This window comes from Peromyscus californicus, unplaced genomic scaffold, assembly GCF_007827085.1.
Source record: "Peromyscus californicus insignis strain IS unplaced genomic scaffold, ASM782708v3 Scaffold_3__1_contigs__length_106647218, whole genome shotgun sequence".
In the NCBI taxonomy this organism is placed as follows: Eukaryota; Metazoa; Chordata; class Mammalia; order Rodentia; family Cricetidae; genus Peromyscus; species Peromyscus californicus.
Window position 1 is genome coordinate 4,258,444 of NW_026294551.1, and position 24,710 is coordinate 4,283,153.

Genomic DNA, 24,710 nt, shown 5'->3' on the forward strand with positions numbered 1-24,710 from the left:
CTTGGGAACTACAAATTCTGGGGTCAGGGTGTGGTCTACAACTGGTTGCAGACATCACTGGCCTTGTACTTTGGGCACAGAGCTGTGGGATGCAGCAAAGTGGTTCCCCTAGGACAAGGAGCTCGGAGGACAGCCTGGGCACAGGCAGTCAGAAGACTGCATGACAGCACTGTGTAGACTCCTTTGCCTGGCTTGCCTCGGCACCTCGAGGCTCCAGCACCTTCCTTGCTTTCTCTTATCTCCTGAGAAAGATCTGTCACACCTCAGCTAAGCTTGGGGCGAAACAGTAAGCAGGCCAAAACTGTAATCAAAAGCCCCTGCTTGCTATCCAGGGTCTGGAATTATGATCTAGCAATTGAAATCAGAAATCTACTGTTGAGCCAGGTGTAGATTATACCTGTAATCCCACATTCCAGAGGATGTGAGGCAGGAGGATCTCAAGTTAGGGCCAGACTGGGTGGCGTGGTGTTCCAGGTTGGACTGAGATGACAGTCTACTGATGGATGGTGGTGGATGACCATCATTCCCACTGAGTGTGTGTGTGTGTGGAGGTGATGGTACAGTTCCACAGAAGGCTCAATCAGTTCTGTGCCCGCTCAGGCACCTGACATGGTGAGGAAGCTGGAGCATGTGTGCCTGGAGTCACTAGGCCACCAGGCCTGATACACTCACAGCCCTGGTAAATGTGGCTGCTCCCCACAACGCCACCCGTCAGGTTTGAGCAGGCCCCGCCCCTGACACTGCTGGGGGTGTGGTCTCCATTGGTGACTGCCGCAGTAACAGGAGTTTGCCTGGCACTGGCTTTTAGGTGAAGGCTGTGCTGGATGACATCCTTGAGAAGATTCCAGAGACCTTCAACATGGCTGAGATCATGGCAAAAGCTGCTGAAAAGACCCCCTATGTGGTTGTCGCCTTTCAAGAATGTGAAAGAATGAACATCCTCACCAACGAGATGAGACGCTCACTGAAGGAGCTGAACCTGGGGCTGAAGGTAAAAACCACGGGTCATCCAGGACACGGGTATGGAGCCTTGTGAAACGGGCTGGTCTGCAGACAGCCAAACAGTGCACCTCCGGCCTCCAGCCTGGCTCCTGGAGACCGGTGTGGGACCCTCTGACCCTTGTCTAACCCCTTCCTTCCCTGGTCTGGAATCCTGCGCCCTCCAACACAGGCCACCAAGATTGGCTATTGCCTGGCCATGATCTCTGGAGGTGCCACAGAGAGCCATCCATGCTGGCAACTCAGGAATATAGTGAGGGCCCCCCCATCCTGACCACATCCCCCCTCCAAAATCTGACCATGTCCCTTAGGGTGAGCTGACCATCACAACAGACATGGAGGACCTGTCCACAGCTCTGTTCTATGACACTGTGCCTGAAACATGGGTGGCCCGTGCCTACCCCTCCATGATGGGCTTGGCGGCTTGGTATGCCGACCTGCTGCAACGTATCAGGGTAAGTCACGGGACCCTGAAGCCTCCAGGAACCTATGCACCATGGCCTCGGAGTCCCCAGCGTCCACCACTGCCAAAGCAGGTGGGAAGGCCTGACCACATCTGATCGATCACGCACGCACGCACGCAGCGTGACTTCCCAAGGGGAAACAGCAGGAGAGAGTGCAGAGAGCTCAGGAGAGCCCCAGAGGGAGGGCAGAGGCAAGCGCAAACGCTGCTTCTGGGTCCAACATTAAGCCATCCCCTCACAGAAGGCCACAGGCTTCTCAGGTGAAGCCAGCCTCAGCCGAGACCCCTCCCCGTCCCTAGTCTGTGCCCACAGCAACTCGTTTCCTTCCAGGAGCTCGAAGCCTGGACCACAGACTTCGCCCTGCCCACCACTGTGTGGCTGGCCGGGTTCTTCAACCCACAGTCATTTCTCACTGCCATCATGCAGTCCATGGCCAGGAAAAATGAGTGGCCCCTGGACAAGATGTGTCTGTCTGTGGAGGTGACAAAGAAGAACCGTGAGGACATGACTGCTCCTCCCCGAGAGGGCTCCTACGTGTATGGGCTCTTCATGGAAGGTAACAGTCTGTCCAGGAAGCTTCTAGAGCCACTCCCACTCAGCTGTGGATGAGACAGGCTGGGCAAGCCTGGGGTAGGGGTGGGCTTGGAGCCACCCTGAGCTCTAGAGGGGACTGACGGGTAGAGGCCTGGAACAGAGACCCACTCCAAGCTGAGCACGGTGTGCATGCCTACATTTCCAGCACCTGTGAGGCAGAGGCTAGAGGACTGCTGGGATACCACAGGCAGTAGGAAGAGCCCATCTCAAAAGACAAACCTCATCCCAGGCAGCTTGGGCTCTACCCAAGACAGGAGCTTTTGTATGCGGGCAGTTGAAACAGTTTAGACGTGATGAGGAATGCAGCCTCCAAACTGAAGCAGGAGCTTTGTTGAGTCAGGGGCTCCAGGGTACATGGGCTGACTCTCAGCCAGCACTCCTGAGGCTCCCCCAAGCAAAGGCTTCAAGGAGGAAGGCCAGGCTGCCCACCAAGCCAGGAGAGCAGGAGGGTAGACAGGTAGAGGTGCCATTAGAATCCACGCAAGAAGGCTGTGTCCTCAGACCCACTCCAGCCAATTCCCCCTGTGCTGTGTCAGGAGCAGGCCAGCTGAGGCTCACACCCCCATTCTCCATGTTTATTATGGAATGCCACACAGGACACACGAACACAAGTGGACAAGACGAGAGACGACAGCAGTCTGGCTAAGGGCAGATAGTGTTTATATAGGCATATATATATATATAACTTATTCCCTATGTACAGAGGGTAGACATTCATTACACAGGAAGGATCAGGAAGGGACGGTGCTGGACTCTTCAGCTGTAGTCAGTTTGCTGCTGCTGCTGCTGCTGCTGCTGACGTTCAAAAGGCTGAGATGAGGCTCTGAGGAGATGCGGCCTCAGAGTCGTTACAGCATGCAGAGTCGCCTCCAAGTCCTCAGTTCATACCCCATGTTTGGCACTTTCAGTCCCTGGCACCTGGCCTGAACTCTTCAGGGCTCCCACTTCACTGGCCTCTCTCTCTGCTGGTGCCTCCCTCATTCACAGTCAGCACTCCAAACAAGGGGCTCAGCCTCCTGTACATACCCAGACCGTCAGCTACATTGTCCCCACAGGAGCTCGCTGGGACACCCAGACCGGAGTCATTGCTGAAGCACGGCTGAAGGACCTCACACCAGTCATGCCTGTCATCTTCATCAAGGCCATTCCTGTGGACCGAATGGAGACCAAGAACATCTATGAGTGCCCCGTGTACAAGACGCGTATCCGAGGACCCACCTATGTCTGGACCTTTAACCTGAAGACCAAAGAAAAGGCAGCCAAGTGGATCCTGGCAGCAGTGGCCCTGCTCCTGCAGGTGTAGTTGCTCCTGCAGCCCGACCCTGTGGTTCCAATCGGAAACCCAGCCTTGCAACTGTCACTTTACAGGAACTGACAGCAATTTTCTTGACTTCTTACCAACTCCAGTACACCCGGACCATGCAGAGGGCAGAGGTGGGTGGGAGCACAGATTAAAACAATTGCAATCACGGTACCAGTCTGACTGTACTCAGTGCCTGATGTCACCCAGGGCCTGGCCCAGCAGTGAAGCCTGATTCCCAGCAGCTCAGAGAAAACACCCTGGGAACCAGACCCTGAATCCTGACTTCCAGGAGGAGGGAGGAGGGAGCTTATCTCGGCAGGAGCAGCTGGGGTTAGGGAGCGGCACTCACCCTGGCCGGATACTGCACACAAAGCCCACAGCCGGGGACCAGGTGTGCCCTCCACACCAAGCTCTCACGAAAGGGAGCGCCTAAAGTAATCATCTCAACAATGTCTTCTTCCCTAAACTCTGTCCTAGCACAACGTGCAAATCATGACACAGGTGCCGCCATGCTATGTATGCGGCCGTCCTTCCCCACTGAAGGGACCACACAGAACACAGTGAGAGCAGGAGCAGCAGTCCAGGGTAGCACCCACACCCCCCCCCCCCCCCGTGGGTTCTGTCTATTCTGCCCCCTTCACCCTCAGTCCACACTTCTTGCAGGTGAGTGTGCACACGTCCCTGGGACTGCTCCGCTAACTGTGGGGTGGCTATGTGGGCTACTCAATGGTTTTATTTCACCTAATACACACCCCCCCTTGTTAACCAAACAGCCAGTAGGCCCATTCATACAGTAAGCCCCTGCCCCAGGTGATGGTGGGCAGAGAGGTGACACTGGCTGAGGCCCCTCTGACTGGCTGGTTGGGAGTCTGTCTGCATCAGTACCATTAGCAGAAAAAACGAAGCCTGGGCCTCAGAGACTGGTAGTGCTGATGCTGGACATGCAACCAAGTGGTCAGACTACAAGCAGGTGGCAGGGTGAGGGGAGCTAGACAAGAGGGTGATGGGAAACAGCCAGCCAAGCCTATAACTCCAGCCAAGGGGCTCCCTAGGGAGCGAGGCACTGCTCAGGGTTTCTAAGGCTCCAAAGCTGCAAAGGAACGCAGACCTCGCAGGAACAAACTGCCCACCCCAGCTTGTCCGACCTTCTGTGAACATTGCCCTGATGCCTGAGCCCCAAATGGGGACAGAGGAGCTTCGGCCAGGCCTAGTTACTGGGCAACTGCTTCTGCTGGCCAGAAGGGGTCACTGCAGCCCCACAAGATGGCACAGCCAGCAGGGCTTCAGGCAACCTGTTCCAATCCCTGGTCATAACCACAAATGGGTTTTTCCAATTTTGCCTCTGGAGTCTGAAATAAAACAGTAACTCTCCACATGTACAAACTGTCTCCATACCTCCCAAAGGCCAAGTTCCCCGAAGGGATCTGGAACAGTCCTGGCGTCAGAATTAGGGAGCCTAGATCTGCAGAGGGAGAACCTACCCAGGATTTCCTAAAGGCCTGAGCAGGGCAGAGGGAGCAGGGCAGGGGAGGGAGCTCAGCCCCATGCCACACACAGCCAGCAGAAGATGCGGGAATGCAAGTGCTGTGTAAGCCAGCCTCTCCAGATGGTTTCTGTGACTTGTGTCAGTCAGCTGTCGCCCAGGGCAGCACCGCTCTTGTCTTATTAGCAACTAAAAGCAACAGACCTGTGGAAGCCTAGGTGTTTCTGACTCTGGAGCCCGACCTGGGACGGCCAGTCAGCTACAGCCATTTAGATCTCAAGAGGCAGCCATCACTGCTGAGGGGCTCCTGTACGGGCTGCTGTGCCTGGATCCAAAGGCTGTTGTCTGCACACCAGCTGGACTGGCGTGGCGGTAGCAAATGAGGTGTCCAGGCTGCCTCCCAGAGACCCTGGGGAGGAGTCGGGAGGCGAGCAGGCTAACACAAATGCACAGGGCATGTGCACTTGGACCTGCTATGAGGAGCTATACCAAATATGAACAGGCACATTTTTTATTAAGCTGGAGACCTGAGCAGGTGTGGTGGTGAATGCCTTTAACCCTAGCACTCGAGGCAGAGGCTGGCGGATCTCTGTGAATTCCAAGCCAGCCAGGGCTAGTGAGACTTTGTCTCAAATAAAGTGAAAATGAAGGTGTGACAAAGGAGGAGCAGGAGTAGGAGAAGCAAAGATCCAGAGACCCCGTGGGTCATGGTGGCCAGTTCTGTAGAGGTCTGTCTGCACAGCACGGTAGCTCAAGAAAGGCCACCATGTTCCCCACCAAAGAGACACACCACATTCTCCCAGTGCTCAGGCTCCTGGGCAGGCAGAGTCTATCCCATGGCCAACAAGAACATCACAGCTGCCTCTCAGGTATCACACTAACCTGCTACGTGTCAGGGAGACAGGGTGTCATATGTCACCGTGTCCCCTCCCACCCCAGTGCACTCCAGAACAGCTCCTCCACCATTGAGCACTGTCTGCTGCAGGGCCACGCTCAGCAGAGAACAGGGTAGGAAAGAGCCCCCTCTGCCCCTTGCCCCAAGGCCTCTCTGGACCCCTGGGCAGGAGCAGCAGAAGGGAACAGAGGCTGCTGGCCTACCCCAGGTGGCCCTAGGCCTAGGCAGCAGCAGCAAACACCTAAGGGGAGGGAGAACAGCCAAGTTCAGCGTCTGCTTTAAAACCACTGTCCACGGCCGTAAACACTGCTCCGTGGCAAACGAAGGAAGCAGGGGAGAGCCAAGGCCACAGGGTCCCCTCAAGAGCTCCAGCCTTGGCCACACTGGCCTACTGAGTTCCCAGCACCTGCCTGTTCTCAGAAGAAGTTCTTGATCAGCGGAGTCACCATCTTCACCCACAGCTTCACCTGCCGATCTGGCTGATCAAAGGTGGCAGAGGAGACCACGCCCGATCGCACGTAGAGCTGCTCCTGTTCCTAAGGAAGAGAGGGGCAGTCAGGCACTAGGTGTGGGGTCAGCCTGTGACTCCTCAGATCACCACCTGGTACAACAGTGTCGCCCACGAGGCGGGTCAGAGATGCCACCACACCGCTTCCTGAGGACTCCGGCCAAGGCGCTCCATCACTACACACTGTGGATTTAGCTGAAGACTTACAGCTGGTGGGAAAACTATTTTAGATGTTTACCCCTCACAAAATAGATTAGTACAAGTTAAAGTAATAAACTGGTCTGGGCGGATTCCAATTAGGGGTAGTATCAGCCCAGCACGGGCACAGACCCTGAGTTCCATCCCCAACACAGAGAACGGTGTCTCTTAAACAAACCGCAGGTTACACTGTGCTGTCAGCATCGGCCAACGCTGCTGATGGAAAGTGACACTCACCAGAGCTTATCCCAAGACAGCACCTCTGCATTCCACCGCACACTAAGATCTAGAGACACTTGTGGTGCCACATGTACAGTGGGGGAGGCTGGAAACCACCTAAACATCCAACATTCGCTTGTGAATTAACCCAGATGACAAAGCGATGTCAGACTAACGTCACAGAGGAAAGTGACAGAAAACTAGACACGAGATGTACAGCACACACCTGTCCCCAGAATCCACAGCCACTACAGATTCCCAAGCCCCTCAGTCAGATGGTGGCGTGTACATCCTCGAGTAGATCTGCTTTTATCTTTTCTTACAGTGCTGGCAACTGGGCCTACAGCCTGCTCTCCATGCCTGTCTCAACTCGGGGTTCTTTAAAGCATCTAATACAGCTGTAAATATAAGATGTAATATATCAGTGCCGTGTAGGATGTTACATTTCACTCTTCAGGAACACAAGACAAAGTCTGAGCATGTCCAGGTAGGAGGGCAATTCTCCCTACGTATTCCCACCACAGTGGTTGGCTCCTTGGACTTGGTACATACAGGGAAGGAAGGCTGAGAGTCGGGCCTCCCCACAGGCTCCCAGAACAAAGACAGATGATCCAAATGAGTCAGATGAAGACAGCGTCTTCTGTTGCAAACCATGTTTAAGCTTTCACCTCTCAAACCAAATTCTAAAACACACATGTGGACTGACAGACAGCTGCTGGGAAAGGCACTGCCACCGAGCTGACTACCTACGTAGTAGGAGAGAACGGACTCCTTCAAGTTGTGCTCTGACCTCCCTCCGCATTACGCATGTGCACCCATACGCATGTGCACAAATACACAGGAGGGGTGCCGTCAATCATATCAGGTTGTGGGTAGCCTACAAATGCTGTCCTCTTCTGCCTCATGTCCCTGAGCAGCTGGGGCCATATCTGCACCCACACTGAGGGTCAGCACAGGAGCCCACAGGAAGGAACATACTCCTCAGCAGTTCCTCCAAAAAACAGAGAAAGCCTGCACAAGTGTCTGGGGCTTTGCCCACACAGAGGTGGAGACCTAGGGCCTGCCTTCACCTCTCCTGCACCTCCCCACACTTGTGACCTTCATCGTGAAAGCAGCACCCTGAGGCCATTGTCCACACCAACCTTTCAAACTGTGTCCCCACAGCTGGCTTTTCCCATCATGACAGCTCCATGTCATGAACATCAGCCTAAGGTTCTATGGGCGGGGCCTGCAGAGGAGCCAGCTCTGGTCTGAGGAGGAGGACGGCCTGCAGAAGTCTCCACAGACCCAGCTCCAGGTCGGCTCTTTAGTAAACACCCAAGATCTCAATTAAATTACCAGAAGTGCTCCAGTGTCCTCACAGAGGCCACAACAGGGATGGAGAAGGAAGTCAGCTGGCAGAGGTCACAGCACTATGCAAGGAGTCTTTCTTAGGTCACAAGTGGAAAGCTGTGTTCTCTGAACAAAACCAGGAAGCTTTCCGTTTTTATTGTTGAGGGAGGGACTCAGAGTTCTGATAAAAATATCTTCCATTCTCAAGACAGGGCCCTTCCCTGGGTCCTAGGAGAACTCCAGCAGGCCCTCTGAGTACAGGGACCACAGACTGCAGGACTATAAACTGGGGGCTGGGCATGTACAGCACCACATGGGGCAATCAGACACTGGAGGGTCAGGAGGCTAGCTGCAGGCCTTAAAACATACCGAAGCAAATGGAACCATCTAGAAATACATTTCTACACTTCACAGATCCTGAATCAATACGCATGTGCTGCCACCTTCCCACCATCAAAAGCCCCTGGGAGGCAGGTTTGGGAAGAAAATATCCCAAGTATGTCATTTGAGAAATCAGCTCAGACCACAACCAGCCAGGCCTTTCTCAAGATCCAGGATGTGGGTTTAGCCCCCCATCTCAGGAAGTGGGGTCTTGTCAGCACTAGAGAGCACAGCACAGGCCTAGGCACTTGCTCACTGAACTCTCCCAGAACTTGTCCTCGCCTGGGTGGAATCGTTACCAGTTCTCTCTGTAGAGGCGTCTGTGCGCACAGCTCCCTCTGCACCAGTGAGAACAGTCCAGGAGACCCCACGGTCCAGAGCCAGACTCATCTCCTCTCCACAGCCTGGCTTCAAGGCCAGCAGTTGCCCTGTTATGGGAAGTCCTCAGCTTGAGAGCTTCCTCAGTCATTTGCCATAAGCCTTTCTTCAGAAGGAAATCTGCTAGCACACCCGTCACCCCACTGGCCACAGGGCATGGCTGTTGTCACTTCCTCTTGCCCAGTCACAAAGCCCTTACTGGCACCTGGCCCTCGGTGACAAGATTCCCAGACACAGGAGCAAGTCCAAAGAACAAAGCCATGGCCACTTCCTCCCCCATCAGCAAGGGCTTTGAGAGTACTGTAGCAGTGACTCCCAAACACTGGAGTCTAAAAGTCAGGATGGCTCAGCACATAAGGAGGTGGTGGCCCCACAAGCCTGAGACCTGAGTTCAATCTTAAAACCCACAGTAGGAAAACTCCCTTCAATAAATTGACCTCTAACCTTCACACGGGTATCATGGCACATGCGCATCACACTCACACACATCCCATACACATATAATAATATACAGTTAAAAAATGATCAAAATAGAGCCGGGCGGTGGTGGCGCACGCCTTTAATCCCAGCACTCGGGAGGCAGAGCCAGGCGGATCTCTGTGAGTTCGGGAGGCCAGCCTGGACTACCAAGTGAGTTCCAGGAAAGGCGCAAAGCTACACAGAGAAACCCTGTCTCGAAAAACCAAAAAAAAAAAAAAAAAAAAAAAATGATCAAAATAAAAGCCAGTGGGTGCTGTTCCTGAGGTCTGGCTGGGAGCAAGGGTCCTGCATCCCAAGACCCCAATGGAAATCTGATCCAACCCACACAGGGGTTCCTGCAAAGGCCACAAGCCTCCAAGACCAAAGCATAGGGCTCTAAAGTCAGAGCCTACTGCAGGAGAATTCACAGGAGAGCATGCATGAATTCTGAGCTTTCTGTTGTCTGCTGCACAGGGAGGGCCAAAGCCATGGCCGACCCATGAGATTCACCCCTGCTTTTAGAAAAGGCTGGACCCCATTCTACAATACCCATGTCCCAGTGAGAAGATGGTGGTCTCTTCCAGCATGGAAAGAGGGAAAGGCCTGGGGTGGGGTACAAGCCTGTCCCGCCTGGCCTTCCAAGGTTCCTCTTAGACTCGAGGGACCCAGGTTCGGTCGGTCGGTCGGTCGGTCTGTCTCTCTGTCTCTGTCTCTCCGTCTCTCTGTCTCTCTCCCCTCACTGTCTAAACTGACGAAGGCAGAAGATACCAGTGAGGTCAACAACGACATGACACCAGCTGCACCCCACGTACCCAAGAACCCCACCACTTCAACAAACCTGATGGAGCTGCTGCTGCAGGGCTCGGCTCTCCGTCACAATGGCAATCTGGGCTTCAAGGTCCCGGTGAACTGACCTGTACCCAAAATTAGGAGAGCCAATCAGCGTGAGGCAGGGCAGGCTGCTCCCTGCCAGGTACAGCCAGAGGCCTGCAGGAAAAGGAAACGTGCAGACAGGAAGTGAGCTCAGCATCTGCCAGGTCTTTGCCACACACTGTCTCAACCTAGGAGGAAAGCAGCCAACAAGGGCGAGCATCAGGGAGCTGGCTGAATCAGGCTCACCCTCCTGCCTACTACTGCTAAGGTGCTCCAGACTGCTGAGTGCAAGTCCATTCCGCTCTCTGCTACGTCTGCTGTGGTTCATGTCCCGAGCAGGGAGCTAGCTCCTTCAAGGCCACGTTGGCAATGCTGTCCTTGGGGTCTTTTCTGACACCCCTGCCCTAACTACTCCCTGGGCCCCTCTCTAGAGAGGCCACTAGCCCCAGCTCTTCCAATTGCCTGCTGCTGGCAAAGTGCAGCTCAAGGTCCCTGAGGGCCAGAGGCCACCATCCCTCCTGGGAGCCCTGAATAACCAGGCAGATGGGCTCTGCCCTACAAAGCACCAGAGGGGCGTGCGTCACCTGGAGTGCAGAAGCACTGGGCAGGACCAGGTCTGCCTGTATACACACTGCCCACCTTTTCTACCTCCAGACACCCAGGAGCTCAGCCACCTCTCCAGTCATCATCTGGAGCACAGAGAGTCACTGCTGCAAGTGGGTACCACAGGGCACTGCCACCAAGGCTGCCTTGTCACACCTCACACGGGACACTCCTGTAATGAAGGTCATGGGTTCTACAGAATCTGAAGCACCACTAGGTATGCCTATGGCAGGTCCCATTCTGTGCCCTTTTCCATGCTCTCAAGGTCCAAGGCTTCACAGCCCAGCCACCGAGAACTAGTCCTGAGTCCTCCCCAGGCCTAGCCTGGCCTCTACCCTTCCCCTTACCAGCCCAAGAAAACCTATCTGGGCAAACCCAGTCAGCTCCAGGGAGACCAAGCACTCCCAGGCCTGCCACAGCTCGTCCATCAACAGGAGCCTCGCAGTGGCCCACAGACATGCACGAACATCACAGACACCTGGCCGGCAAGTAACACACACAGCTACACCAAAAGACAGTTTCCTACTGTTCACGCAGAGCAGAGTTTCCAAGAACACCTTGAGCAGGAGCTGACAAAGGCTGTCGCTTATTCTGTGACTGGTGCCCTGCCCTAAAAGGCCACATCAAAGCCACCTGCCTGCAGTAGGCCTCTACTTAGGCAGGAAAGTCAAGAGGCCAGAGAGACAGGTGTCCCTCCCCACTTCCATGCTGGCAGCTCTGTCTACACGGTTCACCCTACCCAGGGATCCAGGCCATGCCTGCTCTTCCACACCTCTGGCTTTTCAAGTACTTAAGCCTCTCTCTATCCCCAGAACATGGAACTGGCAGAAAGAAGCCTCAGGACAGGAGCCCCAGCAGTCTCAGAAGACTGAGCACCCTTCCCACCTGCCGCTGTGGGGGCCATCGCCACTGTTCCCACACGGTGTCTGCTTGGGACCAACCACCCTCCTGATACTGCTCAAAGACGGGAGGGGGCAGCCCCCACCTGGGCCAGGCTGATTCCCATATACAAAGAGTAAGATTCTCCTTTAGCACCCACTCCCTAAGCACCAAACCCTGAGACACCATGACCCTGTGGGGAGGGTCTAACTGCTGCCCTCTCCATAGCCTCCTCGAAGACCTTTGGGGCCTACTGTCCCCAAGTCCCAGCTCCTAGGCAGACCTTCGGGGCCTACTTACTGTCCCCAAGTCCCAGCTCCTAGGCAGACCTTCGGGGCCTACTTACTGTCCCCAAGTCCCATCTCCTAGGCAGACCTTCGGGGTCTACTTACTGTCTCCAAGTCCCAGCTCCTAGGCAGACCTTCGGGGTCTACTTACTGTCCAAGTCCCAGCTCCTAGGCAGACCTTCGGGGTCTACTTACCGTCCAAGTCCCAGCTCCTAGGCTGACCTTCAGAAATGTCTCTAACTTACTGTCAGGCCCTAGCTCCTCACTCCAGAGCCTGACCTTTGGTCCTAAGGTCTCCACCTTTCCAGGAACCAACAAGAAAGACTATAGTCTGGGAAGGAAAAGGTGTCTAGGGCGTGGACTAGGGCAGGGTTATTCCTAGACAAGAGAAATTAATGTAGCACTGAGTACCAGAGACAGCTAGGGACAGGAGGCCACTGAGGTCACTATCAGGCTTGGCACTCATCACAACATGTGCCTGGCATAAACACAGTGACCTGGACTCAGAGCCCTGAGACTCTTTTGGCCTGAGGCCTAAAAATACCCTACCTAGCGCCCCTACGGGCTTGTTTCTGTCCAAATGAAAATGAAGGGGTGGGGGACACGGGATGACTTAGCTGGTTGAGTGCTGGCCTAGTGTGCAGAAGAAGTCCTGTGTCTGATCTCAGCATAGAGTGGGAGTCCAGGAGGTAGAGGCAGAAGGATCAGAACATCAAGGTCATCCTGGCTATAACATCACGTTTTTTCTTTTTTTCTTTGTTAAGATTATCACCATATGTGTGAGAGACACTGTGGGGGGAGGTTCAGCACAGACGCCAACTTAGTGGAGTCTGTTCTTTTCACCTCATGTGGTTCTGGGGACGGAACTCACATCGTCAAGCTTGCATGACAGGCACCTCTGCCTCCTGAGTCACTTTGCCAGAGCCTACAGATCAAGTTCAGGGCTAGCCAGAGGTACAAAAGACCCTGTCTCAAAAACAAGTTGATAAGCAGCAGGGCATGGTGGCACGTATCTGTAAGCCCAGCACTCAGAATGATGATTTCATGTCTGAGACCATTTTGAGCTACAGATTCAAGTTCCGGGCTAGCCAAGGCTAGACCTGTAATCCCAGCCCTTCGAAAATGGGGACAATAGGAACAGATGTTTGAGGTCAGATTCCCTCGGCTACATCAAGAGTTCAAGGCTAGCCTAGGCTGCATATGACAATGTTCCCCGCCTCTCTCTCTCTCCCTGCCCCCGCCCCTGCTGGCTGGCTCTCTCTCTCTCTCTCTCTCTCTCTCTCTCTCTCTCTCTCTCTCTCTCTCTCTCTCTCTCACACACACACACACACACACACACACACACACATCCTTTGTTGAGCCCAAAGAGAGACAGACGAAACACCGCTGAGAGACACTGCCCATGTTATGGACAGTGGTCGGTCACAGGTGCTGAGTCCCAGGGAAGCCTGTGGTGGAATATTTGTACACTGAGTGAGGATGTGTTGCTGTGATTGGTGTAATAAAAAGCTGAATGGCCAATAGCTAGGGAGGAGAGATAGGTGGGACTTCCAGGCAGAGAAGGAGGAGATAATCAAGGCACATGGGAGACGCCAATGGAACAAATGGGACATCCGGGACAGAGGAAAGGAAACTGAGCCATGTGATAGAACACAGATTAACAGAAAGGTTAATTAAGTTATAAGAGCTAGTTAGAAAAAAGGCCTAAGCTAAGGTCAAGCTTTCATAATCAATAATAAGTCTCGCCTGGGGGTGGTGGCACACGCCTTTAATCCCAGCACTGGGGAGGCAGAGGCAGGCGGATCTCTGTGAGTTCGAGGCCAGCCTGGTCTACAAAGCGAGTTCCAGGACAGCCAGGTCTCGAAAAACCAAAAAAAGAAAAAAGAAAATAATAATAATAATAAGTCTGTGTCATTATTCGTGAGTTGGTGGCCCAAAGGAAAGCCTGTGAGGCCAGCATGCCAGGAGTCTCCACTTTTAGACTCCAAGTCAAGAGCTTCAACCATTGGCTGGTGCCCTGGGGACCCATCTTCCTCGACTGGTTGGAGCCCAGCTATGCCCACCAGCTCCCTCCAGATGCAGGGGAGGCTCTGCAGGCAGGAGGAGGAAGCACATTCCCAGCACAGGGCTATAAACTGGTCATCAAACTCCAATTCCTCACCCCAGAGCTTAACCTTTGTGCCCAACGTCTCCACAATTCCAGGAACCAGCAGCTTGGGGAAGGAACAGTGCTTTGGGGAGTGAACTGGGGGTAGGGCAAGGGGAACTCTGTAGCCCTGAGTACCAGCGAGAGCAGGGAACAGGGAGACCTCTGCAGCCACTGTCATGCCTGGAACACTAGAGGTGGCATGGACTCAGAGACCAAGTACACTGCTGTCTCCTGACTCTGAACTCCTAGTATGAGAGGCTAAGGAAGGATTCTTAGGAATTCAAGGCCAGTCTAGGCTACAGAATAAGATCCAGTGTCAAAAACAAGATGAGGCCACATATCTGTCCTTTTCCAGGCACCTTGTGCCTTACCCAACAGAGGCTCCAGCACGTTCAAACAGACCCTGGTCATCCTCTGCCCTGGCACAGACTGCACTCCTACTGCGTCCAGCCAGGCAAGCGGAGGCCTGGTGACTTCGCTGTCCCTTCTGCCCTGGGCAGGCATAATGTGCCCTACATTCAGGCCTCTGCACAGAGAGGCCTCCCTGAACTAGAACCCCTACCAGCATGGATCCCTTCTGCTTAGGGCTCTTGCTTGCCACAATCTGCACAGGACCATCTGCTAGCTATGTGTTTCCTGTGAGACAGAAGTCTCAGGAGAGCAGGAACCACAAACCCAGTGAGCATGCCCAGTGCTTTCCATGATCCATGCAAGGCACATGGATGCCAGATTAATATCAGAGTGGTGACTGCTTCCCAACTAAGTAGATTAGATCACATGTTTTTAAAAAAAGCAAGAGTTTGGGCTGAGAAATGGCTCAGCGGTGAAGAGCACTGGCTGCTCTTCTAGAGGACCTGGGTTTGGATCCCAGCACCCACACAGTGGCTCACCACTGTAATTCCAGTTCTAGGGGATGAAACGTGCTCTTCTGACCTCTAGGGGCACAGGGCACACATACATACATGCAGACAAGACACCCACACATGTAAGATAAAATAAATAAACCTAAAGAAAATCAGGAGCTCTGCATATGCAGGCCGGAGTCTTCTCTGAGAACTTCTCCAGAAAGATGAACTTCCTCCCACAGCCCCAGTGTTCTTCGAGACCCTCCAGAGTCGCAGACCCCTGCAGAAACCAGGAGATAGAAGACATCACAGCCCTGCTCTTCCACAGGGGAGCACCAGTCAATTCTGGTGTCAGAGGGATTGAGAAACTCCCGAGAGCTCAGGGCTGGAGTCAACTGCCTGCGATGGCCATGTCCACCACTGCCCCCATTACTCGTAAGCACATCTGCCGGGTCCAGGTAACAGCCATGCCACATGGAGCCCAGGTAAACAGGGTGAGGCTGCCAGGCTGCCTCATCAGCTCACCTTCGGGCAAGATGCCAACCAGCCTGTCGGGAAGACAATAAAAATAATGGCATCCTGTCAGTCATTAACAGATTCCATCTGCGCAGCCAAAAGCCTCTTAATCCAAAGATCCCTGAGCACACAAAGGGTTTGGTTAATCTAGAACGCTTCGTCCAAGAGAAATCAAGTCGGTATGCTCAGTCCTTCCTGATCCCCTAGAGATGTGCCCCCACTGAGCCCATGGCTGTGGCAAACAGATGGGCAAGAGTAGCTTAGTACACAGTGAGCAAGGGTGTGATCCCTGACAGGGCTTGGCTCTCAGGACAGAGCAGAGACAAGGCTGACACGTGTCTTGCTCAGGGCAAAAATCAGGGCAAAAAAATCAAAATGATGGCCTGAACATCACAGGCTTCACCATGGGGCAGAACTGAGACACAGATGCAAAACACTCGCACATGTGAAATGCTAACACTGCCCCTCGGGCACTGCAGTAAGCATGCTGGAGCTCAGCAGACTCCACTGGACTAACACCTGTGTCCTAACCCCACTCCCCACACTCCACCAGGACCCGGTGGACCCAGTGAACCCACAGCACCTGCTTAGACAAATCTGTTGAGCATCTGAGAAGCAGTCAGACTCTAGCCCAGCCCCTAGAGCCCTTCCCCCTACAGCTACAGGCCAAGCCAGAGACTGGCGAACCAGCAGTCAGAGGCACAGCCAGGAGCCTAGCTGTGCCCACCGCCTGCTCCCGAGGACTCTCTCCAGCCAAGGACAGAGCTGTCCTTCACAGCTAGAGGTACAGCAACAAACCGGCATACAGATAACTTAGGACGGCCCACCTAGGAGTTCACAAGTGTTTTTAGCTTCCTGATGGTGAGAAAGCAAGATCCATTCAGAAGAAACCACACTCCAGCTGGGGCGGGGAGGCGCTGCAGTCTGAGGACGGCCCTGGTGCGTCTGAACTGTACCCCAAGCCTCTCACCTTTACACTGTGAGCACGGACCCTTCGCTCCTGGTGGCAGCAACAAGTCACAGCACTCTTGGGCTCAGACGGTAAGAAAAACCCTCAGTACACCCCAGCATTCTGTGTGGCTAAGCTAGGACCACTGTGAGCTAGGACACCGATATGCAGGTGACAAGGCCGAAGACTATGCATCAGGGGATCCCAGGCATCCACTCTGCTCAGAGGGAGCCCTCACTGGCTGTGGGCTGCTGGTCACTTACACACACTTGCCGTCCCCAGAGGACACTGTGCCATCATCGCACTCTACAGGAGCTCCTGTAGGATGAACTGAGCTCTAGGGACCACTTCCAAAAACTTCCGCATAAGAACTCAACGGATAAGCCACACTGCAAAAGAAGTCTCCAAGGCAAACACTGACACCGTGGGCCATCCCTGTGGGTTACGACAGCAGCAAAGCCTGTAAGTGACAGGAGTTCTACCAACTGCTTCAGCAGCCAACTGCCATGCAATCAACTTCCCAGCAGGCATTCGAGCAGCAGCGAGTAATCCAATCCTGCTGTTCTGTCCATTCTGGACTGGCCTCCATCCCTACCTCTGCCCCCACAGTTAGGGTCACAAGGCTGCACCCAGCTCCCCAGCAAACACTACAGAGCAACCCTAGTCTTCTGAATCGCCGCAAGGAGACCCACAGCGCAACTGGTGTGGTCATGTGCCAAGGCAGCTTCCCAAGGAAAGGGACCAAACCATCTTTCCTGCTAAGCCACCTCACAGGGCCACCAGCAAGTTCAAAAGGTCCTCCTGGCACCTATGCCTGGTCCCTGGGGAAAGCTATGCTGTTAAGTTATATCTCTTGAGGTACATGGATCCAGACAGATCTAGAATGCAGTGTCCTGGCTTCTCAGGCATTCTTCCTCTGAGGCTTTTTGGGAGCAGGAATAGTTGAGACCAGCCCAAGCCTGTCCTGTAGGAGCTTGGGCAAGAGAACCCTGATATCAACTACATAGTAATGCGCAGTTTTCCAGGAGCCCAAAATAGACACAAACAGGCCCATGTCCTGTATCCAACACAGGCCCTGCAGGACACGGTCCACTGCACCAACCATCAAAAACCAACAGCCACGCTGTGGACTCCCTACTCATCCCATACTGATCCTGAAGCTGTCTGCAGGTGTGGCAGAAAAGGGCCGTGACCCACTGTAGACAGCAGCCACTAAGCAGGAGAGGGTGCTGGCCTTTCACCTTTGCAGAGTAACCTCTGACCTCTGATTCCTGGAGAGGCCCCTATTCAGAAGAAACTGCCTCAAGCCGGTTGTAATCCCAACACTCAGGAGGTTCAAAGTTCAAGGTCATCCTCAGTTACATAGCATGTAGCTCAGGCCACCTAAGACCCTATTTCAGAACCAAACTTCCAAGCACCATCTTCCCCCACCCAGCTCCACCATCTCATCCTCTGTTCAACAATTCTAGGATCCAGATCTGAGGCTCTCCCTGCCCCCCTACACACACACACACACACACACACACACACACACACACACACACACACACACACTGATCCAGCACTCACAGATGGCAGGGCCCCACCCACATCAGGGCAGGCAAGAGGGAGGGAGAGAGGGAAGGAGCAGAGGGCAAGAGCACACAGTCCGGGAAAAGGCGAGGCGAGGTGCACAGGAAAAGCCAGTTGGGTGTAACTGGGGTGTCACCACACACATGAAAGTTGATCAGTGAGGCTTCAAGGGAACACGGCAACAGAGACCAGAGTCTCTCCAGCTGTAAGACTGGGCTAGGGCCTGAGGCACAGTGGACTTGGAGGAGCATCTGTCTGGCCTGCCTCGCTGTGCAGGGACCTGTAAATGACCATGCTTCTCCAAAGCTCTGGCTTCACCGGGCTGCTCAGTTCTTCCCTCTGTGTCCCCACCCTTGGGCCCTGTTGTCGCTCCCAGAAGGAACTGGGCCAACCTGAAAAGACTTTCCATACACACCCTCTGGCCAGCTCTACCTGCCCAGAGATAGCGAGACCGCAAGCTTCACTCAGCCCACAGGTTAAGCTGAGACCAACAATGGGGCAGGAGCTTACCACACAAACAACGTTGCCTGCCTGGGCAGGACTGAGGGCTTCCATGCACAAGCAGGGCCAGCTGGACAGGCCAATCACTTCCCCAGTCTTTGGGGTATTATGTCCTATGTAAGGCTGAGGTGGAGTTCAGACAGGTAGAGTATTGGATGCATACACAAGGCACAGGAATTCATCCCAGCACCACAAAACACAAACAAAATAAAACAAAGAACGGCAAGATGGGTCAGTGGGTAAAGATGCTTGCCACCAAGCCTAAAAGCCTAATTTTGATTGATGGAATTCACTTGATAGAAGGAGAGACCTCATTCCCACAGTTACCTTCTAACCTTTATAAACAGGCCATGGCATGTGCACACTACACACACACACACACACACACACACACACACACACACACACACACACACACGAGGGTTTTTTTTGTTGTTGTTGTTTCTTTTTGTTTTTTGACACAGGGTTTCTCTAGGTAGCCCTATGCTGTAGGATGTCTTCCTGTACGCTGTGAATATATGCTGTTTCCATTGGGTAGTAAATAAAGCTGCTTTGGCCTATGGCAATAAAGCTTACAGCCAGGAAATCCAAGTAGAGATACAGAGAGAAGGGTGGACTCAGGCAAACAGCAGCCACCGCCCAAGGAGCAACAAGATGCCAGCAACCAGTAACACCACGGCTCCATGGCAACTTATAGATTAATAGAAATGGGTTGTTATAAAAGCTAGCTAACAAGAAGTTTGAGCCATAGCCTATCTAGTCAGTAATTAATATAAGCCTCTATGTGTTTACTTGGGTCTGAGCAGCTGCAGGACCAGGCCGGACACAAGAAAACTTCCGACTACAGCCCTGGCTGTCTGGAACTCACTCTGTAGACTAGGCTGGCCTTGTGTTGTGATTAAAGGTGTGTACAACCACTACATGGCTCAAATAAATGCTTTTTTAAAAATAACTAAAATAACAATACAGATAACTGGATTCAGCTCTAGGACAGCAAGGAACTTCATTATTTCTTAAAATATATCCCCACTAGCCAGGCATGGTAGTGCATGCCTTTAATTCCAATACTCAGGAGGCAGAGGCAGGCAGATCTCTGATTTCCAGGATTGCCTGGTCTATACAGAGAGTTGCAGACCAGTCAAGGGTACATAGTGAGCCTATCTCAGAGAAGTAACAACAAAAACAAAAAAAGTATCCTCACTGAAAATGCTGGATTAAGCGAGTGAAAAAAGTTCTATCTGAGGAGTCAAATTTCAAGAGCCCAGACATGTGCTCAGAGGCCAGACACTACCTGGAGAAGCCACAAGAAGCCAGCATTCCACAGATACTGTCCACACCTCTGCCACCAGACAGAGGACAGGCACTGGGGTAAGGTGACTCCTCAGGCAGTGTCATCCTAAAGCCGGCACCCTTAGCAATAGCCCACAAGGCAAACTGTTGTCAAGTACAAGGTTTTCAACACATTTCATCTACCCGTCAGAGAGGTACTCCCAAGAACCTGCCTCACCTGGGCTGTTCTCTTTGAATTACAGCAAGTACCCACTGCAGACTATAACCATCTCTACCACAGGGCTGAGTGTGGATGGTCCAGGGCACTGGCTGGGTGCCCAGCACAGCTCAGCGATGGACACCTGCCTAGCATGGACAAGGCCTGGGCCTCAGCCCCAGAACCACAAAGAAGAGACCAAAGGCTACATGACTTCCACCGCCCTGTCAGGACTACACACTGAGCATGTGCTTCCAGCTTCTGAGCGTGGGGAGAGAGCAGGGGCTGGCAAACAGGGACAGAATCCATCACAAGGAGGCACAGACAGGAGACCGGGCTATTCCCAGGACAAATCAGCAATGTGCAGTGAGTCCTCTGCGCAGCAGGCAGGTGTGAGCCCCGAAGACAGAGAAGACGGAAGCAAGCCTTCCATGTTTCCTGGTGTTCCTCTCAGCAGACAGGAGCATGTTCCTCAACAGGCACCAAAGGACTAAGGACTGAAGTAGGTCAGTGGCAGAAGTGAAAGCCTGGGGTTGGTCCCCAGAACCAGGGGAAAAATGGAATATTCACCGAGTAGTTTCCATTTTTAAAGTTTTGTTCACATAAAGGGGAAGTATTCTGTACAACTAAATCCCCAAAACGGGACAGAATCACCCCTCCAGGACATGGGACAGGCAGGAAGTACCTGCAAGGGCTGCTGTAAAGATAACACAGTGCAGGACTCTCTCCCACATGTATTCACAAAGACCCCAGATCTGTGTGGAACATCCGAAACCCCACAGGGGTGAGGGGGGCTGGCCAGCCCCCACCTACCTTTGGCATGAAAGGTCCATCCCCTGCGCCAGTATTCCTGAAGCTGGACCCGATCCTGCTGCCCCAGGCTACACACTTCACTGTAGAACTGTCGCTCAATGTGCACATAGGCAGCAGGGATGGCACCGGCCACGCCTTTGGCCCCAAAGAAGCCATTCACCTCTGGTGAGGCTAGGAGGATCTGATACTCGGCCCGAGTACCTAATACCAGGTCCATGTAGGCCTGGGTCAGGTTGAAGTAGCCAGTGGTGAGGAAGACCTTAGCTCCCCGCTCAGCTTCCGTCAACAGGGTCTCAGTGACTATCTCATCTATCTGAATCTCAAAGGGCTTCATCTGGATCAGTGGGTAAATCCAGGTGTCAGGTGCTGGTCTCCGGTCACCCGCAGCCGCAGCCTCTTCCTGACTCAGCAGAGAGTCACTGTGGAAGGTCTGTGCATGCAGCATCTGTTGTCGGGTCCTGGCTGAGTGGATCACGTCCATGACCCGTTTGTTAGCTGCTCTGCAGTACGCAGCCCGGTCACCTACAGAAGACATACGAAGAGGAAAAAGAACAATGGAGAACCAGGTAGTGGTACACACCTATAATCCCAGCACCTGGGTGGTAGAAGCAGGAGGATCAGGAGTTATGGTCATCCTCAGCTACACAGTGAGTCCAAGGCCAGCATGAGCCTACATTGGACCATTTAAAAACCATCAAGACTCTGCTGGCTCGAGGCACACACCATGTGACAGCTAAGTGCAAATGCACAAGTTTTTACTGGCAGAACACAAACTAAGCTCAAGGAGCAAAGGAGGCAGCAGCCAGCAAGGGCCCTGCCCACAGGACCCATGCAACGAGACGTGGTAGGGCACGGCACAGGTAATTCCAGCTACAGAAACTCAAAGACAGGGAAAGGAAGTGGGGTGGCAAACACCAGGTTTTGGTACCCTGGGAATACAGCTGGGGTTAGGTAGCTCTGGGAAGGCCGCTGAGCTGCACCTCTGTGGTGGCTGTCTGGTTCGCACGCTTTGTGCTTCATAAGAAAGATCATTGAAATAAAAGACATGCGTCAGGGACAGGTGGGGGGCACCTGATTACAATACTGGCACACGGGAGGAAAGGTCAAGGCCAGCCTGAGCTCCACGAGACCCTGTCTCAAAGGAAAGGAAAAAAGTGAAGAGTTAAGAAAAAGGACGTGTTCACATCAAGAACAGAGAAAACACACAGCAAATACACGCAGCACAGAACGCACAGGGCAGGAAAGCACGGCCACCATATCACAAGCCCTGAGGGCACGCTGGACTCTGCAAAAACACCTTCCCTGTATGGACAGGACACAATGACACACACTCTTCAGACACACTGCAGGGAAAGACACAACTTCAGGTGCTGTCACTGGACGAGAAGAGGCTGAGAACTGACTGTGCCTGAAGTCTGGGGAGAGCAAAGCAACACTGCAGATCAGGAAGACGACCAGTCTACAGACAGGCCAGAAGCAGGAGGTCAACATCAGACTCAGGAGACAGAAGTCTTTGGCAAGGCTGGAGAAAAGCAGCACCAAGTGGAGCTGCTGGGTCACCGACACGCACGCAGTCTGCACTGAGAACAGAGGCAGACACTTGGGTGCCTCGGGACTAGACTAGGAAAAGAAAAGAAACCAACTGTACAGAAATCCATCCTGCCAGAGGGAGCAGCAGCCAGACACTGAGCAAAATGTCCCTGTCCTAAACATGGCACATCTCAGCTGTCCCTAAACACAGCCATTCCCACTAGCTGTGTCTAGCCTGGCACAGTACACCAGGGCCTAAGCATTTCTTCAAAGCCCAGATAGTATATATTTTAGGCCTGAGGACCAAAAGGCAAACCTAGGGATACACAGAGGGAAAGAAATTTTCCACAAAATGTTTAAGTGATGCCCTTCAATGCACAGTGGTAACAACTAAACATTCCCTGGGGCAGACCTGGCCATCAACAGACCACAGCCTGGTTGGGCAGTCACAGCTCCCTGGCACTGGGCAGAGCTGTCATCAGGAAAACCACCTGACACGAGAGCTTGTCTCCTCCAAGGGCCAGGTTTTACCCCTTCCCCAAGTTGTCCCTAAGTCGTGGAGTCTGCTGCACACTCAGCAGCAGCCCTTTAAGGCCAGGAGAAGCCGGAGCCACAGGAATCACAGGAATGCAAGTGCCCAGAAATGCGGTGCAAGGGCTTGCCTGCAGCAGAGCTCAGCTCTCCCGTTTCACTTTCCAGGCAGGAGGCCACAGAACTCGATGGGGCTGCTATGATAGGAGATTTGGGGAAGAGGCTGACTGCTTCCTGTAAGATCAAGGCAGTCTCCTGGCCCACCCCACAAAGGTATAAGACCTGACCCAAACTCCCACCTTTCCAGGCTGGCTCTTGCTTACAGGGCATGTGAGCATGTGAAAAGCAGTAAATCACATTCTCTGGCTTAGAAACAAGTGCTGAAAGCCCTGACCCCCGTTTCGTGTACCCGGGCAAGGAGCACAAAGACGTTCCTATACCGTCAGTCCACAGGATGATGTCAGCAACTGCTACAGGCTGCCCTACCTTTGTAAGGGTGCACCATCCCATCCACGACGTCCACCGTGTCATCCCCCTGCAGCTGAAGTGACACATCCCCCACTGCGTCCACCAGCTCTGTGAAGAAGTCTGCGATCTCAACACAGTCTTGTAGGAACACATAGCGGTCCTGGCGGTTGGTGAAGTAGGAGTCACTCAAGTTTGCACTAGAGAGAGAAGAATGAGGTGAGGACGCAGCCAGGAGGATGTGTGGCCCAGTGACCCAGGCCCCGGGGTGAGTCGGTGAGCAATGACAATCCCATGGTGTGAGGAAACCAGAGCAACCTTGTGTGGGACATGAGCCAGGCCGACACTGAAGACGGGACAGGGATGGCACCCACCAAGGAGCCAACCCGGGCAGAGAACAGGTGCTGTATGTAGTCCTCAGCTGTCAGTGACATCACAGCCCCCAGCCCTGGACTTCCATCACGCTCAGTCTGTGTTTCCTGGGCTCTGTCTGGCAGTTATGTGTCCTCTCTGGTCTGTGCTCCTCACATGAAGTGAGGAGCAGAGTGACAGCATCACCGAGAGCAACCGTGACCTGGTGCAGAGGCTCAGCATAGCCGCCAATGCTAACACAATACTAAATGGTGGCTGGTCTTCCAATCAACCTTCCACACAGGAGGGGCTACTAAAGAGAGGAGCACCATCTACAACCCGCACAGCACCCTCTCTAAGGAGTTAGGGGGCAGACTGGCTGGTGCCTTGAACTGAACTCCCAGCTAGAGAACACAACAGAGCGCTCACCCACTCAAGATGATGTTGTTGTCAAAGAGGTACACCTTGATGTGCTGGAGTCCAATGGTCTCGTTGAAGCGCTCGGGGATAAGGAGTCGGAGGAGCCCTCGGAGATTTGGTGTGTGGAAGAGGGAGACACGCACGTGCTCTGGAAACCTCTGCAGGAGAGGGAGCAGCATGGTGCGCGAGTTCTTCCTACCTGTGTGTGAGCGGCAGAGGAAACACCTGTAACTTTCCCCACCAGGAAAGACAGATGCCCTGACTGCCAGACAGACCAACTCCCTGGGAGCCTCACTTTACCTGGGGTGGTGTAACAAGCCACATCAAACGGTGCTGCTTCTCACCACAGCACACCATGCTCTAGGGCAGGACTGGCCCTCAGCCACACTGGCTCCCCGTCCACGGGGCTCCCACTCCCACTCAGTGCCCTGACCTCTCACCCCAGTTCCAGAAGAAAACATACCAGCCTGAGCCAGACACGACATTAACTCAGATCTAGTCCATTTCCTACAGCAGTCACTTAGAAACTTTGGCCTGAATCTCAGAGAAGGAAGGAGACTGCCTTCCAAGAAGCAGGTGTCCTGGGAACTTAGCCTCAACCACCAGGGACCCCCCCCACACAGCCCTAAAATAAAGCAAGGCCAAAGGAAGCAGGGAGGAGACAGACCCCGAGTAGCCACGGACTCGGGAAAGCTCCTTTTCTGTCCTGACTGTTCCAAGCTGGGCT

The 24,710-nt window shown here is 53.6% G+C and overlaps 2 protein-coding genes across 6 annotated transcripts in view; one reads left to right on the forward strand and one right to left on the reverse strand.

Annotated features, from left to right (window-relative positions):
- Dnah17 (dynein axonemal heavy chain 17) overlaps window positions 1-6,142 on the forward strand; it is a 122,233-nt gene extending 116,091 nt beyond the window's left edge. For both annotated transcript variants that reach the window (XM_052755897.1, XM_052755898.1), the window contains 4 exons: window positions 809-991; window positions 1,311-1,454; window positions 1,794-2,019; window positions 3,113-6,142. In XM_052755897.1, the coding sequence (XP_052611857.1) occupies window positions 809-991; window positions 1,311-1,454; window positions 1,794-2,019; window positions 3,113-3,360 (801 nt within the window). In that variant the 3' untranslated portion in view covers window positions 3,361-6,142. The remainder of the gene's footprint in view (window positions 1-808; window positions 992-1,310; window positions 1,455-1,793; window positions 2,020-3,112) is intronic.
- Pgs1 (phosphatidylglycerophosphate synthase 1) overlaps window positions 2,701-24,710 on the reverse strand; it is a 38,941-nt gene continuing 16,931 nt past the window's right edge. The window contains exons 5-10 of one of the 4 annotated variants that reach the window (XM_052755899.1): window positions 23,993-24,178; window positions 23,234-23,412; window positions 20,687-21,208; window positions 10,052-10,200; window positions 6,149-6,274; window positions 2,701-3,205 (exon numbers count right to left, since the gene is read on the reverse strand). In XM_052755899.1, coding sequence (XP_052611859.1) covers window positions 6,155-6,274; window positions 10,052-10,200; window positions 20,687-21,208; window positions 23,234-23,412; window positions 23,993-24,178 — 1,156 coding nt within the window. In that variant the 3' untranslated portion in view covers window positions 2,701-3,205; window positions 6,149-6,154. Of the gene's footprint in view, window positions 3,206-6,148; window positions 6,275-10,051; window positions 10,201-15,009; window positions 15,130-15,374; window positions 15,398-20,686; window positions 21,209-23,233; window positions 23,413-23,992; window positions 24,179-24,710 lie in introns of those variants that run through there. The other 3 variants (XM_052755900.1, XM_052755902.1, XM_052755901.1) reach the window with 3 other exon arrangements.